The sequence below is a fragment of the Colobus angolensis genome, unplaced genomic scaffold (genome assembly GCF_000951035.1).
Source record: "Colobus angolensis palliatus isolate OR3802 unplaced genomic scaffold, Cang.pa_1.0 Scaffold447, whole genome shotgun sequence".
NCBI classification, from domain to species: Eukaryota; Metazoa; Chordata; class Mammalia; order Primates; family Cercopithecidae; genus Colobus; species Colobus angolensis.
The window spans coordinates 297,120-313,183 of record NW_012117899.1 but is presented as its reverse complement, the minus strand read 5'-3'; the positions used below and the strand labels follow the sequence as shown (position 1 = coordinate 313,183).

Below are 16,064 nucleotides of genomic sequence, written 5' to 3'. Positions count from 1 at the left end.
AAGGCAGTGCCTTGAAAAGTACCTTGGGGTTGGGGGCTGGCGGAGAGATAGCTTTAGGAGAAATACCTAATGTAAACGACGAGTTGATGGGCGCAGCAAACCAACATGGCACAAGTATACCTATGTATCAAACCTGCACGTTGTGCACATGTACCCTAGAACTTAAAGTATAATAATAAAAAAAAAGAACTAACTAAATAAAAGTGCCTTGAGCAGCCTGAAGTTCTAAGAGCTTTCCAAGTTTGGGAAGGTGTCCAGGTTTTCTGCGATTACTTCTCTGAGCATGAACGGAAGTTACCCTTTGGGCCTTCTGCGCTGATTTTAATGATAGGTGTCATATATAGGTCGGAGTAATCTGTTTACATTCTGTTCTTCTCGATGCACTCACAAGCGGGTAACTAGGTGACAAGAAAACAAAGATCTTATTCAAAACACAAGTCTTACGGCAACCCAACGTCTCATATTCCCATAGTAAAGATGGCGGCGCCTTGAGGTAAGCTACAGGCAACACCACTTCCGCGTTTCTCTCGCGCCCTGGTCCAAGATGGCGGATGAGGCCACGCGACGTGTTGTGTCTGAGATCCCGGTGCTGAAGACTAACGCCGGACCCCGAGATCGGGAGTTGTGGGTGCAGCGACTGAAGGAGGAATATCAGTCCCTTATCCGGGTTAGTTTTGTTTCTACAGTCTAACGCGTAACAGAAGGGTTGGGAGATATCAGGTGTCCTCAGTAATAGGCTCCGTGTGGAAGCCGCTTCCGGTTTTTAAGTTTAACGCCCAAATTCATAGAAATGGGACTGTTGCGGGGTTCGGGGACTAAGGAGGGATGATGGGAAAAGGGCAAAAAAAACTCAGGTGAGGTTCACAGTGGGGCCAGACCTTGCGGCTAAAAGCAGCAGTTATTTTAGGGATACGCTTCCCCGGAAGGTGACGTGTCTCCCCGGCTCCAGGTGTTTGTTCAACTGGATGTAGGAGAGGTGGTCAGAAATCCTCAGGGCGCCAACTCCCAGTCCCCATCTCTCTGCCCCCTCTTTAACTCTTCACTCTTTTTTTTACCGAGTCTCGCTCTATTGCTAGGCTGGAGTGCAGTGGAGCGATCTCGGCTCACTGCAACCTCCAACTCCCGGGTTCAAGCGATTCTCCTGCCTCAGCCTCCTGAGTGCCTGCCTACAGGCACGCGTCACCACACCTAGCTAATTTTTGTAGTTTTAGTAGAGATGGGGTTTCACCATGTTGGCAAGGATAGTCTCGATCTCCTGACCTCATGATCCTCATCCACCCGCCTCGGCCTCCGAAAGTGCTGGGATTACAGGCGTGAGCCACCGCGCCTGGCCTCACTCTTCACTCTTTCAAATCACGTTAGGGCTGAAAATTCAAGTAGGTGTTAACTACAGAGAGTTGGGGAGTTTAGCTCATAGTTAGAAACGCTCTTCTCAGCTCTCTCTCTTCTGGGAAAGGTGAAAAAAGTTTGTCTTCCTTGTAGTTTCTGTCTGCTGCAAAGACCAGCAGTTCTAGTTCTCCTACTTCATGTATTCATTCACTAAAAAAAAAAAAAATTACTGTGCACCTAGGGAGGAGATACCAAGTCGAATAAGGAGGAACTTACTGAGGTAGACAAAACTAGATCATTATAATACATTGTTTAAGTGGAGAAAGAGACAAATGAGACAGATATGGATAGATATAAAGCGAGAAATGGCTAGGATGGTTTTTGTTTGTTTGTTTTGGTTCTTTTTTTTTTGAGATGGAGTCTTGCTCTGTCGCCCAGGCTGGAGTGCAGTGGCTCTATCTTGGCTCACTGCAAGCTCCGCCTCCCGGGTTCAGGCCATTCTCCTGCCTCAGCCTCCCAAGTAGCTGGGACTACAGGCGACCGCCACCACACCGGGCTAATTTTTTATATTTTTAGTAGAGACAGGGTTTCACCGTGTTAGCCAGGATGGTCTTGATCTCCTGACCTCGTGATCCGCCCTCTTCGGCCTCCCAAAGTGCTGGGATTACAGGCGTGAGCCACTGTTCCCGGCCATGGGTAGGATGTTTTGAGAGCATAACGGGAGATACCCAGTTTGCATTTGGTCAGGGAAGGTTTCCTGGAAGAGGTAATGCTTTAGCTGAAACTTAAAGAGTAAACATAAGTTAGCCTGATAAAATGTAAGAGTAGAATGACATTCAAGCCAAAAGGAACAGCATGAGCAAAGGCGTAGAATCTAGCAACGGCACAGGCACCGCCATGATGTGTTTGAAGAAACAAAGTAGCTCAGAGTTGTTAGAGCATCAAATGTGAGGCAGGGAATGGTAGACAAAGCTAGGAGACAGGTTTGAGCACTTGAATTTTCTCTTGGAGGCTTTGGGATGCTGTTAAAGGATTTTAAGCTGAGAAACAACATGGCCAGGTTTGGGTTTAGATCAGTTGCATTGGCAATAAGGGGAAAATACAATTGACATGGACAAGACTGAAGGTAAGAGACAAGTTAGGAGGCTGTCATTAATCTCAGCAAAACAAAAGGCAATCTAAACTAGGCAGTTGTGAGGATAGAGAGGAGAGGTAGATTTGAAGAATATTCAGAAGGTAAAATTAGCATGACATGACATCATGGATTAGTGTAGTAAGGGATAGGGAGGGTCAAGGATGATTCCCAGGTTTTTGCCTTGGGTGAATGCTCATACTGCCACCTGAAATTGATACTTCAGGAGGATAATTCTGGAAGTGTATCTGAAGGAATATTATAAATTCCAGATGGAAATACTGAGTTTGAAGTACCTGTGAAATGAAGGTAAAACTGTCAACATACAGTTGGATACTAAAGGCTAAAGTTCTGAGGAAAGAGCTGGACCAAAGATAAAAATCTGGGAGTTATTAGCATGTGGGTGCTAGTTGAAACCAGGACTATATGAGGCTAGAAGGAAGGGAGTTACCCAGGGAAGGAGTCTACCATTAAATGAGTTGTGGGCTGAGGGCAGACACTATCAGAGAAGTGAGAGAAGAATCCAGATGATATCTTCAGGTCTTTTGTGCTTGCTAAATTGAGTGAAGCCCAAACATTCTATTCTCTGTTCTGGACAAACCCCCACTTATCAGTATAGCCTTGTCTTCAGCATTGCTAATGTTAGAAAAATTAGGTAAACATATTAAGAAAAAGTAAACGGCCGGGTGCAGTGGCTCACACCTGTAATCCTAGCACTTTGGGAGGACAAGGCAGGTGGATCACCTGAAGTCAGGAGTTCGAGACCAGCCTGGCCACCATGGCAAAACCCTGTCTCTACTAAAAATATTAAAATTAGCTGGGCATGGTGGTGCACGCCTGTAATCCCAGCTACTCAGGAGACTGAGGAAGGAGAATCGCTTGAACCCGGGAGGTGGAAGTTGCAGTGAACCCAGATCGCGCCACTGCACTCCAGCCTGTGCAACGGGAGCAAGACTCCATCTCAAAAAAAAAAAAAAAAAAGGTAACCACATACTTTTCTTTTGAGGAGAGGGGGACCACCCTTGGCCCTAACTATTCTCTCAAAGACCTCATTCTCTGCTTTCAGTATGTGGAGAACAACAAGAATGCTGACAACGATTGGTTCCGACTGGAGTCCAACAAGGAAGGGACTCGGTAGGTAGACCCTCCTGGGAGGTGTGGGGTGGGAGTCTTATATGAGTTAGGCAATTTGGTATCCTAGCGCCCACTACCAAATCTGCCCTGTCTCATGTTAGCTGTCTCCACTCCCACAGCTCCAGAGTTCCCCAGTTCCCATCCTATGAGTCTCCCAGGCTGGTGGCCTAAGCCAAGTTGTCATTTGAGTATTGGAAGAATAGGCAAATTGGACTGAGGTTTGGTCTTTGTTACAGGTGGTTTGGAAAATGCTGGTATATCCATGACCTCCTGAAATATGAGTTTGACATCGAGTTTGACGTGAGTGTGATAGAGTGGGAAATATGAAGGTTAGTAGAAGGGGAGGGATTAGATGATTGGTAACAAGCTATCCTTTCTTGAAGGGACCAAAGAAAACTTTAAAAATGGGAGGGAAAACCTGAGGTTTGAGGCAAGCATAAGTTATAGTTACTCATCTCCACGTCCAGAATCTTGGTATGGACATGCTGCTTGGGGAGTTTTACTTAACATTTCAGTTTAACCAAGAAATATGTATGTCTGATTATATTAGTTCCTTTCTATCCTGATTCTGTTTTATTAAGGTTTTATACTTTCTCCAGATTCCTATCACATATCCTACTACTGCCCCAGAAATTGCAGTTCCTGAGCTGGATGGAAAGACAGCAAAGATGTACAGGTAGGACTGAATAGGAGATGGCAAAGAGTCAAAGAAGGCCTTAAGGAAGAACTTCGTGGCGGGAGGGAGATCATCGGGAAAAATAGCTAATGGATGCTTGGCTTGATGTCTGGATGATGGGATGATCTATGCGTAAATCACCATGGCACGTTTACCTGTTTAACAAACCTATACATCCTGCATGTGTACCTCTGAACTTAAAAGTTGTAAGAAAAAAAAAAAGGAAGAACTTTGGAGGCAGAGATTTTTCCAGGGTCTGCTGGCCTAGTGGGGTGCCAGGCCCTCCTCTGCTGAGCCTAGGCAAAGTACTTAGCTGACGTTGTTCTCAATTCTGATCACTAGTAGTCTTCCTATGCCCCCGAGGCTGCTGTGCTTTATGGTAAACTTTGCATGTCAACACCTTCTTCATGTCCCTTTCATAGGGGTGGCAAAATATGCCTGACGGATCATTTCAAACCTTTGTGGGCCAGGAATGTGCCCAAATTTGGACTAGCTCATCTCATGGCTCTGGGGGTAAGTTTTGTGTATTTGGCATAAAGGAGGAAGAGGGGCTTAGGCCCTGAGCATTGTAGGAAAAGCAGCTAAGAATAAAAGGAATAACAGTGTTGTCCCTTAAGCATGGCCCCCCAGAATCTGTCTCCAGGAGGGAGCTTCTAATGGAACAAGAAGCATTGACTGGTAGTAATCTCACAGGATTTTCCTTGTATTGCAGCTGGGTCCATGGCTGGCAGTAGAAATCCCTGATCTGATTCAGAAGGGCGTCATCCAACACAAAGAGAAATGCAACCAATGAAGAATCAAGCCACTGAGGCAGGGCAGAGGGCGCTTTGATAGGCTACGATACTGTTTTCCTGTGCATCACACTTATCTAACTGCTTCCCCGGACACCCTCCACGTCTAGTTGTTACTAAGTAGCTGCAGTAGTCATTGCTGGGGAAGAAACAAACAAACACCAACCAGTATTGCTACTTAGTTTCTAAGACTGTACAGGGAAGGGAAAGACTGGGCTTTGGACAATCTAGAGGTAATTTATATCCGCCCCCAGGTGGAGCAACATGCAATCCTGGAGGCATGGGGGTAACTGAAAGTGGGTACATAAAGTCTTTCTGGTTTCTGGAGATAACCCATCAATAAAAGCCGCTTCCTCTGGTAGCCTGTGGTTCTCACTGGAAGCTGTTAACATAGGGTAAATGGGCTAAAACCTGAGGCACATGAACAGCTACACCGGGTTGGGTTGGGAGGGAGTCGGAAATAGGGGATGCTGTGGTCAGGAGTGGAAATGAAATGTTGACTATTCCCCCTGCTGCTCAGATCTGCCTTTGTCTTTTAGTGGTGAGCCATGCTTCGCCCTGCTGTATTAGCCTGCAAGAAGTGGTTTTGCAGGACCAGCACTTCCCGCCCTCCAGGGATCTTCCCATCCCTCTGTGAAGTGCTAGATGCTTCCCCACTGGTCTGCGGGCTGGACCCAGGCCTGCAGCTTGCCACACTTGCACCCCTGCTGTTTGGGAAGGATCTGTGCTATAAGCCTCGCGGCCATACTACGACTGTCAGATCTCCATCCCTATGGGCTACAGGATGGGGCGACGACACCCTATACCTCAGGGACTTGCTGTGGAGTCATGGATTAAAGACCACTCTGGGCAGCGTTGAGAACTAGCGACCCTAAACTTGGCTGCGTTTCCATGGTGTCGATCGCGGAGCCGTGGGGCGGGCTCACGCAAGCGCCAAGGGGCCGGGTGGGAGGAGTTCGAATGTGGATGCGCAGGCGCTTTGAGAGACGGTGAAGCCGGTGGCCGGTGGCCGGGCGGGACCAACAAAGATGGCGGCGGCCCCTGCGGCGGGAGCGATCTGGGCAACGGCTGCGGCTAAAGCTGCAGCCGGGCCCACTGGGGGGCTGCACGGGGGTAGTAGGGGGTGGCCCTGAACTGGGGTCTGGCCCCGGCTGGCCTCTCCCGCCGCCTCATCGGGGGACAGGTACGGGCCAGGGCGTTATGGCATGGCGGGGTGTTGGGGGGCGCAGAGGGAAGACTGCTCCGGACCCGAGAGGACACGCCACAAAGGCGCGTGGGGCCCGGTGGGGCCTGGGAGAACTGGACTGGAGGGACAGCATCCCTGGACCGCGGGGAATACGCCGCCGGATTCCGTAGCCAATCAGCGGCCTCGGCCTTTCTGCCCTCGAGGGGGGCGGACCCGGCTAAAAGCCCTGCTGTGGTGGGAGAGGTGCAGAGATTAAGGGTCAAGGAGTTGTTCGTCCTCCCTCCCCCACCACTGCCTCCTGAACCTCAACACCATGTCGGAGGTCGGAGGTGGGGGAGGGAATGGATCGTAAGTCACCTATTTAGTCTGCTTCATTTGCAGCCCAGAGAGGCAGGGATTTGAGGATGGAGGACTGTCTTTTGGGCTGTTATTCTTGCATCTACACTACCATTTGGCTAGAGATCTTAAGTGACTCGAGGCACATCCTACTTTACTAGCCGGGTATGGGGTCCTATGTTAGGTTAGAGCCGAGATAGGAGTTATCACTGGCTTTTCAGTAAAGCTGTATTCTGCAGGGAGGGGACGGGAGTACAGAAAGGGTCAAAGCCATGGGCTGCTATCTTTCATTCATTTGTTTACTCAATAGATACTAAGTATTTACTTTGTACCAAACACCATGCCAGGTACTGGGGATACATACGATGGCTGATTCGATAGATCTGGTTCCTGCCCTCAGTGCATATACTGCTCCCCACTTTCGTTGATGTGGTAGTGGTGATGACTGAGCCAACCTAATGTGGAAATGAGAGGACAGCAAGATTGTGGGTATGGAATGGGGCAAAGCAATAAGGGAAAATTAGTGTGGCAGGGTTCAGTACAGCAGCCTGGGTTCCCATTTCCCCCCATATTCAAATGCTGACACTCTCTTCTCCTCCCAGGTCCAGCCTGTGGTGTCCACAATGCCCCAAGCCTCTGAGCACCGCCTGGGCCGGACCCGGGAGCCACCTGTTAATATCCAGCCCCGAGTGGGATCCAAGCTACCATTTGCCCCCAGGGCCCGCAGCAAGGAGCGCAGAAACCCAGCCTCTGGGCCAAACCCCATGTTACGACCTCTGCCTCCCCGGCCAGGTCCCCCTGATGAACGGCTCAAGAAACTGGAGCTGGGACGGGGACGGACCTCAGGCCCTCGACCCAGAGGCCCCCTTCGAGCAGATCATGGGGTTCCCCTGCCTGGCTCACCACCCCCAACTGTGGCTTTGCCTCTCCCATCTCGGACCAACTTAGCCCGTTCCAAGTCTGTGAGCAGTGGGGACTTGCGTCCAATGGGGATTGCCTTGGGAGGGCACCGTGGCACCGGAGAGCTTGGGGCTGCACTGAGCCGCTTGGCCCTCCGGCCTGAGCCACCCACTTTGAGACGTAGCACTTCTCTCCGCCGCCTAGGGGGCTTTCCTGGACCCCCCACACTGTTCAGCATACGGACAGAGCCCCCTGCTTCCCATGGCTCCTTCCACATGATATCCGCCCGGTCCTCTGAGCCTTTCTACTCTGATGACAAGATGGTGAGGACTTGTCACACATGTGGCCTTCATGCCCATATTCCTCTGTGCTTTCCTGCCATCCTCTGCCTTTCCTGTCCCCCATTTCGCTGAAGTTCCTTTCTCAGCCCTTCATTACAGCAGTTTGGACACACCTCTCCCTTGCTTAAATACCCTTGAGCCTCCTAGACCCTTTTTTGGGTTGTTGGTGACTCCCCAGCATGGTGTGCCCAGGGTCCCCAGGGAATTAGCGCAACTATTCAGAATTCTTCTTTGGGTCCCCAGGCCCTTACTTTCCCTTGCTGCACTTTCTCTACTGGGACTTTGCCTAGGCCTAATTAATCTCTGGAGCTAAAGAGAGGTGAGCGCAGAACATCTTAGCAAATGTGGTTGCACATTTTCTGAGCTAAGTAAGCTAGGCTGATTGCAATTGGAGCCAGCAGCAGAAGGACAAGAAGGGGCCACGGGGGCAGGAGGGGGTTTTGGGGGCGGAAAGGTGGGAGTGGTGAGCAGCTGGGCAACCATGCCGGTGCTGGGGGAGTTGCCCCAGGAGCTGCAACGTCAGCTAGCTGAGCAGAGGAGTAAGTGGGCAACAGGTGGGACAGCCATGGCTGAGTCTGTGGTACATTCAGCTGTGATGGGCTTACTGCTCATGACAAGTGAGGTAGGGAGACTAGAATACCTAGTGAGGGGAATAGGGTAGAGTTTGGGGATTAAACATGCATGGGATGGGGGAGGCAGTGGGCAGCATGCTGTTAAAAGGTTAAAGTGCCTGGTAGGATATATAAGAACTTGCTGATTGTACTCTGACCTTCCAGGCTCATCACACACTGCTTCTGGGCTCTGGTCATGTTGGCCTTCGAAACCTGGGAAACACGGTGAGAGCCATTCTCCTGTCTTTCCTCTCTAAAAGGAATGTGAAATGGTGCTGGGGGTGGGGAAAACCCACGAGCTTACGGAAGACATGTGGAAGGAGAGCTCTGAAGCTCTTCTAAGGCTTCCTGGGTAGTGGTCTGGAGAGATAACAGCAGTGTCCCTACTGCTCCCCAGTGCTTCCTGAATGCTGTGCTGCAGTGTCTGAGCAGCACTCGACCTCTTCGGGACTTCTGTCTTAGAAGGGACTTCCGACAAGAAGTGCCTGGAGGAGGCCGAGCCCAAGAGCTCACTGAAGGTGGGGCAACAACTCCTGCTCCCTCTGTTCGAGTCCCTTTTTCCCCAACCACTTGCAGGTCCATCTGCCAGTACTGGTGGCCCCCAACCCTTAAATCTGGCAGTTGTATCTACTTTTCCCAGTGCCTACTTTCCTAAAGGTTATTTTCTGCCCTCTGAGCCACATCTTGCTTGCCTCTTCCAGACATTAACCTTTGTTTCCCTTCCCCACTCCCATCCCAACAGCCTTTGCAGATGTGATTGGTGCCCTCTGGCACCCTGACTCCTGCGAAGCTGTGAATCCTACTCGATTCCGAGCTGTCTTCCAGAAATATGTTCCCTCCTTCTCTGGATACAGGTGGGAGAGCTGGAGGCTATGGGATTTCTCTCTGGCCATGTCTGGGGGTAGGGCCAAGCAAGGGCCCTGGCAGCATTGTTCTGAGCTTTGAGATGTTCTTCATCCAGGAAGTGGGGACCGATATCTGGGCAGGGAATAGTGTCTGTGGACTAGGAGGGGAGTCAGTTGCCCATACCCTTTGTCTGGCTGTAGCCAGCAGGATGCCCAAGAGTTCCTGAAGCTCCTCATGGAGCGGCTACACCTTGAAATCAACCGCCGAGGCCGCCGGGCTCCACCAATACTTGCCAATGGTCCACTTCCCCCTCCACCCCGCCGAGGAGGGGCTCTGCTAGAAGAACCTGAGTTAAGGTAAGGGTCGTTCCCTCTACCTCCTCTCCCCAGTAGTTTATCAGCAGCATTCACACTTCATAGAACTGAACTAGTCAAGATGGAAGATGTAGGGTCCAGGAAAACCCTTTAGTATAGAAAATAGTGTGAGACGCAACGTAGAAGTAGAAGGAAGGAAGAGGGGGAGTCTTAAGGGAGCAGATGGAGGCAGAAGATCATGCTAGGGATGTCACCAAATTGAAGAAGGGGATAATTAATTTACAGGTTGAGGAAGACAGCATATTCTTCCCTTGTGTACAATCCTTTCTTTTCCTCTCACCTCAGATTTCCCCAGAAAGTTCATTGAGACATTACTCCTTTGACTTTTCCTTGAAATACAGGGAAGAAGCAGGGGTGTGGGTGGGGTGTAGGGCTCTGTGGGTTGTTTCAGTGGGTGTTGGGGATGCCCAGTGTTCCTGCTGTCTCATGGGTGCTCCCCACTTCCTTTGATCTGTGGTAGTGATGATGACCGAGCCAACCTAATGTGGAAACGTTACCTGGAGCGAGAGGACAGCAAGATTGTGGGTATGGAATGGGGCAAAGCAATGAGGGAAAATTAGTGTGTGAGGGGGGTACAGGCTTGGGGGCAAAATTGATACTATCGAGGGGTATGGGAACAAGACTGGATGATGCAAATGTGAAGTTGTGTGAAGAGTTGATTAGGAGTGTTGGTAGTGGGAAAGGAAGGGTCAGGCAAAGGAACAGGAAGAGATAGAAATCCGAGAAATCATCTCATAACATCCAACAATGACCTTTTCTCCTGTCCCTGTGCTTCTGTCTAGACCTGTTTGTGGGCCAGTTGAAAAGTTGTCTCAAGTGCCAGGCCTGTGGGTATCGCTCCACGACCTTCGAGGTTTTTTGTGACCTGTCCCTGCCCATCCCCAAGGTGGGATTCCAGAGGATTCCAGGGTGGACAGGACAGGGGCTCTGTGACCCAAGCCTACCCACCCCCAGAGTGTGGGCGGGAACCCTGTGGGTTTCTGGAGCAGAACTGAAGCCTGGATTGATTGAGAAGAGGTGGAAAAGGAAATTCAGAACATGTTGACCTTTCTTCCCCTTTTCCCCCAGAAAGGATTTGCTGGGGGCAAAGTGTCTCTGCGGGATTGTTTCAACCTTTTCACTAAGGAAGAAGAGCTAGAGTCGGAGAATGCCCCAGTATGTGGAGGTTCACAAGGGATATAGTAAGGGTGGGAGACCTGGGGGGAGGGGGACTCCATGTGGATAAAATGGATTGCATGATGCCTTAATATGGGGAATAATATTTATGTATCTGGGTTTGTGTTGGAGTCTCAGATATGTTCTAGTACTCCTAGAGCAAAGGGGAGAAGCCGAGAGGATCCAGCCGTAATGAAGTACATACGAAATTTATATGTGGATCGGAGTGTCAGAAAAGCCAATTGAGGTTAGGAGCACATTAACCCAACACTGTTTGCCATTTATTCAGGTGTGTGACCGATGTCGGCAGAAAACTCGAAGTACCAAAAAGTTGACAGTACAAAGATTCCCTCGAATCCTCGTGCTCCATATCCTAATCTTCAGATTCTTACTTCTCTTAGGATACCTCCCATACATTCTCTTTCCTCACCCTCCATGTTTCCAGAGAATTGAATTTTCCTTAGGAAAAGCCTGCCACCCCCTTTTCCACAAGCTACTCCCAGTGCTTTGGGAGTGGGGAGAGGACAGCTTTCAAGACAGAAGTCCCCCTCAGAGGCCCACTGCCTCCCAAATGCTCCTTAACCAGGACTTAGATCTGAATCGCTTTTCTGCCTCCCGAGGCTCCATCAAGAAGAGTTCAGTAGGTGTAGACTTTCCACTGCAGCGACTGAGCCTAGGGGACTTTGCCAGTGACAAAGCCGGTGAGTCTGGTGGGGAAAGTCCTAAGGAGCCAAAGGAGTGGGGGCACAGCTCTGATTGTAGAACTTGATCATCTCCAACCCCGCAGGAAGTCCTGTATACCAGCTGTATGCCCTTTGCAACCACTCAGGCAGCGTCCACTATGGCCACTACACAGCCCTGTGCCGGTGCCAGACTGGTTGGCATGTCTACAATGACTCTCGGTGAGAACAGCCTCCTATTTACATCTTGCCCCATTCCCACTCAGCCCGGACACCCTCCCCTTCTATGAAGCCCCAGGAGAGCAGAGTGCCAGGTGAAAGGAGAGGCGGAGGTCTTTTCTGATCTCTTCCTGGATGCTCTGAGGTTCGGTCTTGTAGGGACAAGGGAGTAAACAGTAATGACCACAACCCTTTCCCGATCTCCCTTTCTCCTAGTGTCTCCCCTGTCAGTGAAAACCAGGTGGCATCCAGCGAGGGCTACGTGCTGTTCTACCAACTGATGCAGGAGCCACCCCGGTGCCTGTGACACCCTCTCTAAGCCCTGGCACCTGTGAAGCCCTTTAAACACCCTTAAGCCCCAGGCTCCCCGTTTACCTCAGAGACGTCTATTTTTGTGTCTTTTTAATCGGGGAGGGGGGAGGGGGTGGTTGTAGCTCCATTATTTTTTTTATTAAAAAATACCCTTCCACCTGGAGGCTCCCTTGTCTCCCAGCCCCATGTACAGAGCTCACCAAGCCCCTGCCCGTGTACAGCCCCCAGACCCTCTGCAATATCACTTTTTGTGAATAAATTTATTAAGAAAAAATGATGTGCTTATTTGTATTTTTGCTTAGGGAGTGACAGAAAACTGGGCCTAACTGGAGTCTTCCTGGGACCCAAGTTCCCTCTCTAATAGGTGGGGGCGCTCTCAGATCCAAGGGGGAAGGTTTCGGAGATGGTGCTGGACCCGGACCTGTGCCCCCCAGCAGTGTAGGTTAAGCACTGGGAGGAAAAAGAGGGAAGGCATACTTGAGGCTGCGTGCAGGCTCTGGGGCGTCTGGTTTGGTTGGCGATGGGGGATGCCGCTGTTGACAAACACTGGGTACGTTGCCGGGTGGCCCTGGCTCCCGTAGGCCCGGTCTGTTGCTAACATCAAGGAGCTGTTTATGGAGCCACCTCCCCGTGGACTGGCTTCCAGTGTCCCTATCTATTGTCCCTACGACCAAAGCTCCTGGGGCCTTCCCTCTAGGGTTGTCACCCTAGCTGGACCTGGGAAACCTGTGCTGGGGAACGCTAACTCCAGCATTAAGCGTTCGTTGCCTCGGTCCTGAGGAGGGCAGTGCCGGGTAGGGCCGCTCACTCCCAGCTCGGAGCTGACGCGGTTAACCTCAAGCTCTTACAGCTGCCGTCGCTCCGCCTCTGCCAGTTCAATGTTTTCATTGGTGAACGTGATCCGGGGCCTTCCAGGGCCTGCCAATCCAGATGTAGAAGAAATATGGTCAGGCGCGTGCCGCGAGAACAGAGTGGACGGAGAGTAGGAGAGACCGAAAAGGCTGGGGGTGGGAGTAGCGGATTTGAAGCACTTGCTGGCCTACCGAGGTGTGGCAAACAGAGCACCTCAGAACTCAGGCCTACTGCCCGCCGCCCGAGCCCTGCAAGGGCCGATAGCGAGGGTGTGGTCCTTATCTGCACCCAGCGGAGCGCCGGAGGGTACTGTCTTAGGACCTCGACCTCCTTCTGCCTCATTTTTTTCTCCTCTTTTGTGGGTGAGTCCTGGCCCCTGGACGGGGACCTCACTGTTCCACCAGCCCATCTGTGCACACTTAGTTTCCCTTAAAGCAGTGAGTGACCGCGGATAGAACTCAAAACTGGCGGGGCTTCTGGAGCGCAGGGTGTCCCCGGTCTGCCTGTCCATATCGCCCCCTTTCCCCCAGGTTTCTCCATGGGCCGGACTGTGGTCGTGTTGGGCGGAGGCATCAGCGGCTTGGCCGCCAGTTACCACCTGAGCCGGGCCCCCTGTCCCCCTAAGGTGAGTGCTCCACCTGTGCCAGAGGGAGCTTCGTTTAATGCTCGTTTCCCATTTCCATGAAAAGTTAGACGGATCCTGGCCCTCTGAATGTCCCTCTTCCCCTCCCCTCCTGACCTCTCCCCGGCAGCTACAGGCGGTGCTGCAGTGTCTCTCCCTCTTGTCGCCAGGTGGTCCTGGTGGAGGGCAGTGAGCGTCTGGGAGGCTGGATTCGCTCGGTTCGAGGCCCGAATGGTGCTATCTTTGAGCTTGGACCTCGGGGAATTAGGCCAGCGGGAGCCCTAGGGGCCCGGACCTTGCTCCTGGTGAGAGGCTTGTGGGATGTCTAGGAGAGAGGTTGTGGAGGGGGCTTCCATTGGGGAATAGAGTTTAGAGGGGGAAGTATGTTTGGTGGGTCAGACCTTCCCTTAGTTTCTCCTCTTCTGAGGGCCTGTGGAGAGCAGGTTTCTGAGCTTGGCTTGGATTCAGAAGTGCTGCCTGTCCGGGGAGACCACCCAGCTGCCCAGAACAGGTTCCTCTACGTGGGCGGTGCCCTGCATGCCCTGCCCACTGGCCTCAGGTAACACCAGCACCTCCGCTCCTTTTACTGTGCCCTCATCCTCATATGCCTTCCATTTCTTTCTTTTTTTTTTTTTTTTTGAGACGGAGTATCGCTGTCGGCCAGGATGGAGTGCAATGGTGCAATCTTGGCTCACTGCAACCTCCGCCTTTCGGGTTCAAGCGATTCTCCTGCTTCAGCCTCCCGAGTAGCTGGAACTACAGGTGCCCACCACCACGTCCGGCTATTTTTTGTATTTTTAGTAGAGATGGGGTTTCACCATATTGGCCAGGCTGGTCTCGAACTCCTGACCTTGTGATCCGCCTGCCTCGGCCTCCCAAAGTGCTGGGATTACAGACGTGAGCCTCCGCGCCTGACCTGCCTTCCATTTCTTCATCTCCCTGTCAGCCTTCCCAGCAAAAGGAAGCCAAATGAGTGGAAATGACCCCAGCGCCTGGAGCTGGGGAGGTATGTCAGGAGCTTCTCCCTCACTAAGTCTTTCTCCATGCAGGGGGCTACTCCGCCCTTCACCCCCCTTCTCCAAACCTCTGTTTTGGGCTGGGCTGAGGGAGCTGACCAAGCCCCGGGGCAAAGAGCCTGATGAGACCGTGCACAGTTTTGCCCAGCGCCGCCTTGGACCTGAGGTGACACTTGCCCAGAGGCCCCAAACCTCTTCCCTCCTAAACCAGCTGCAGAGCTCCCTGTTCAAATCTACCACGTAGGGGCTCTTCTGTATCATTTGGAGATGCCCTCTTCTCTTCATACCCCACCCCCTCATAATTCCCGAAACTCATTATTGGGAGTGAAGGCTTCCATCCTTCTGTCATAGTGGGAATGTCTCCTAAACCAAACCCTATCCCACCCCCATTCTCTACCAAATACAGACTGTGGAAATCAGTCAGTGTAGATTATTCTTTGGCTCCTTAGTCCCAGTCTCACCCTTAAGGTGGCGTCTCTAGCCATGGACAGTCTCTGCCGTGGAGTGTTTGCAGGCAACAGCCGTGAGCTCAGCATCAGGTCCTGTTTTCCCAGTCTCTTCCAAGCTGAGCAAACCCATCGTTCCGTATTACTGGGCCTGCTGCTGGGGGCAGGTGAGGGGGGGGATTGATTCAAAGGGTGAAGATATTAAGGACTGCCAAAGTGAGGGAGTGGGGACAAAGGGTGCTATTCAATGATTCTTTTTTTCTTTTTTGAGACAGAGTCTTGCTTTGCCACCTAGGCTGGAGTGCAGTGGTGCAATCTCAGATTGGCTCATTGCAACCTCTGTCTCCCAGGCTCAAGCAATTCTCCTGCCTCAGCCTCTTAAGTAGCTGGGATTACAAACATGTGCCACCACTCCCAGCTAATCTTTGTATTTTTTTTGGTAGAGATGAAGTTTCACTATGTTGGCCAGGCTGGTCTCAAACTCCTGACCTCAAGTGATCCAGCCGCCTCCACCTAAAGTGCTGGGATGACAGGTGTGAGCCACTGCATCCAGCCTCAATGATTCTTCTTTGCTTCCTCTGCAGGGCGGACCCCACAGCCAGACTCAGCACTCATTCGCCAGGCCTTGGCTGAGCGCTGGAGCCAGTGGTCACTTCGTGGAGGTCTAGAGATGCTGCCTCAGGCCCTTGAAACCCACCTAACTAGTAGGGGGGTCAGTGTTCTCAGAGGCCAGCCAGTCTGTGGGCTCAGCCTCCAGGCAGAAGGGCGCTGGAAGGTAGGGGAACCCCTGGAGTGTAAATGAACCTGTGTGTCCATCTGTATCCAAGTGGTTTAACTAGGCCAGGGCCAATAGGACTGGCATTCCTCATTGTTTTCATGCCTTAGAAGCTACTTAGACATGGGCTACCCCATAATCCTAGGCCCTATTTGTGAACCTTCCTCAAAGAGCCCATGCAAGTCTGTGGATAGAAGTAGTACTTATAGGCCGGGCGCGGTGGCTCAAGCCTGTAATCCCAGCACTTTGGGAAGCCGAGACGGGCGGATCACGAGGTCAGGAGATCGAGACCATCCTGGCTAACACGGTGGGACCCCGTCTCTACTAAAAA

The 16,064-nt window shown here is 51.6% G+C and overlaps 3 protein-coding genes across 3 annotated transcripts in view; all 3 read left to right on the top strand.

Moving 5' to 3' along the window:
- Positions 1 to 229: 229 nt before the first annotated feature.
- Positions 230 to 5,423, top strand: UFC1 (ubiquitin-fold modifier conjugating enzyme 1). Its single transcript, XM_011957583.1, has 6 exons — positions 230 to 667; positions 3,528 to 3,595; positions 3,832 to 3,895; positions 4,195 to 4,271; positions 4,694 to 4,784; positions 4,984 to 5,423. The coding sequence occupies exons 1-6, from the start codon at positions 545 to 547 to the stop codon at positions 5,062 to 5,064; spliced, it is 504 nt and encodes a 167-aa protein (XP_011812973.1). The 5' UTR covers positions 230 to 544; the 3' UTR covers positions 5,065 to 5,423.
- A 669-nt stretch (positions 5,424 to 6,092) lies between these two features.
- USP21 (ubiquitin specific peptidase 21) lies at positions 6,093 to 12,296 on the top strand. Its single transcript, XM_011957582.1, has 13 exons — positions 6,093 to 6,331; positions 7,187 to 7,807; positions 8,602 to 8,661; positions 8,834 to 8,954; positions 9,179 to 9,290; positions 9,483 to 9,638; positions 10,117 to 10,181; positions 10,439 to 10,542; positions 10,725 to 10,811; positions 11,101 to 11,172; positions 11,398 to 11,512; positions 11,599 to 11,713; positions 11,927 to 12,296. The coding sequence occupies exons 1-13, from the start codon at positions 6,263 to 6,265 to the stop codon at positions 12,015 to 12,017; spliced, it is 1,788 nt and encodes a 595-aa protein (XP_011812972.1). The 5' UTR covers positions 6,093 to 6,262; the 3' UTR covers positions 12,018 to 12,296.
- Positions 12,297 to 12,956: 660 nt separating this feature from the next.
- Positions 12,957 to 16,064, top strand: part of PPOX (protoporphyrinogen oxidase) — a 5,163-nt gene continuing 2,055 nt past the window's right edge. The window contains exons 1-7 of the mRNA XM_011957580.1: positions 12,957 to 13,236; positions 13,405 to 13,499; positions 13,667 to 13,801; positions 13,940 to 14,055; positions 14,546 to 14,678; positions 14,981 to 15,125; positions 15,543 to 15,733. Coding sequence (XP_011812970.1) covers positions 12,966 to 13,236; positions 13,405 to 13,499; positions 13,667 to 13,801; positions 13,940 to 14,055; positions 14,546 to 14,678; positions 14,981 to 15,125; positions 15,543 to 15,733 — 1,086 coding nt within the window. The 5' untranslated portion in view covers positions 12,957 to 12,965. The remainder of the gene's footprint in view (positions 13,237 to 13,404; positions 13,500 to 13,666; positions 13,802 to 13,939; positions 14,056 to 14,545; positions 14,679 to 14,980; positions 15,126 to 15,542; positions 15,734 to 16,064) is intronic.

Coding starts and splice junctions, on each gene's coding strand:
- UFC1 (XM_011957583.1), top strand. CDS start 545: ATGGCGGATGAGGCCACGCGACGTGTTGTGTCTGAGATCCCGGTGCTG. Junction 668..3,527: donor AATATCAGTCCCTTATCCGG/GTTAGTTTTGTT, acceptor CTCTGCTTTCAG/TATGTGGAGAACAACAAGAA. Junction 4,272..4,693: donor AAGACAGCAAAGATGTACAG/GTAGGACTGAAT, acceptor TCCCTTTCATAG/GGGTGGCAAAATATGCCTGA.
- USP21 (XM_011957582.1), top strand. CDS start 6,263: ATGGCATGGCGGGGTGTTGGGGGGCGCAGAGGGAAGACTGCTCCGGAC. Junction 9,639..10,116: donor CTAGAAGAACCTGAGTTAAG/GTAAGGGTCGTT, acceptor GATCTGTGGTAG/TGATGATGACCGAGCCAACC. Junction 10,182..10,438: donor AGAGGACAGCAAGATTGTGG/GTATGGAATGGG, acceptor GCTTCTGTCTAG/ACCTGTTTGTGGGCCAGTTG.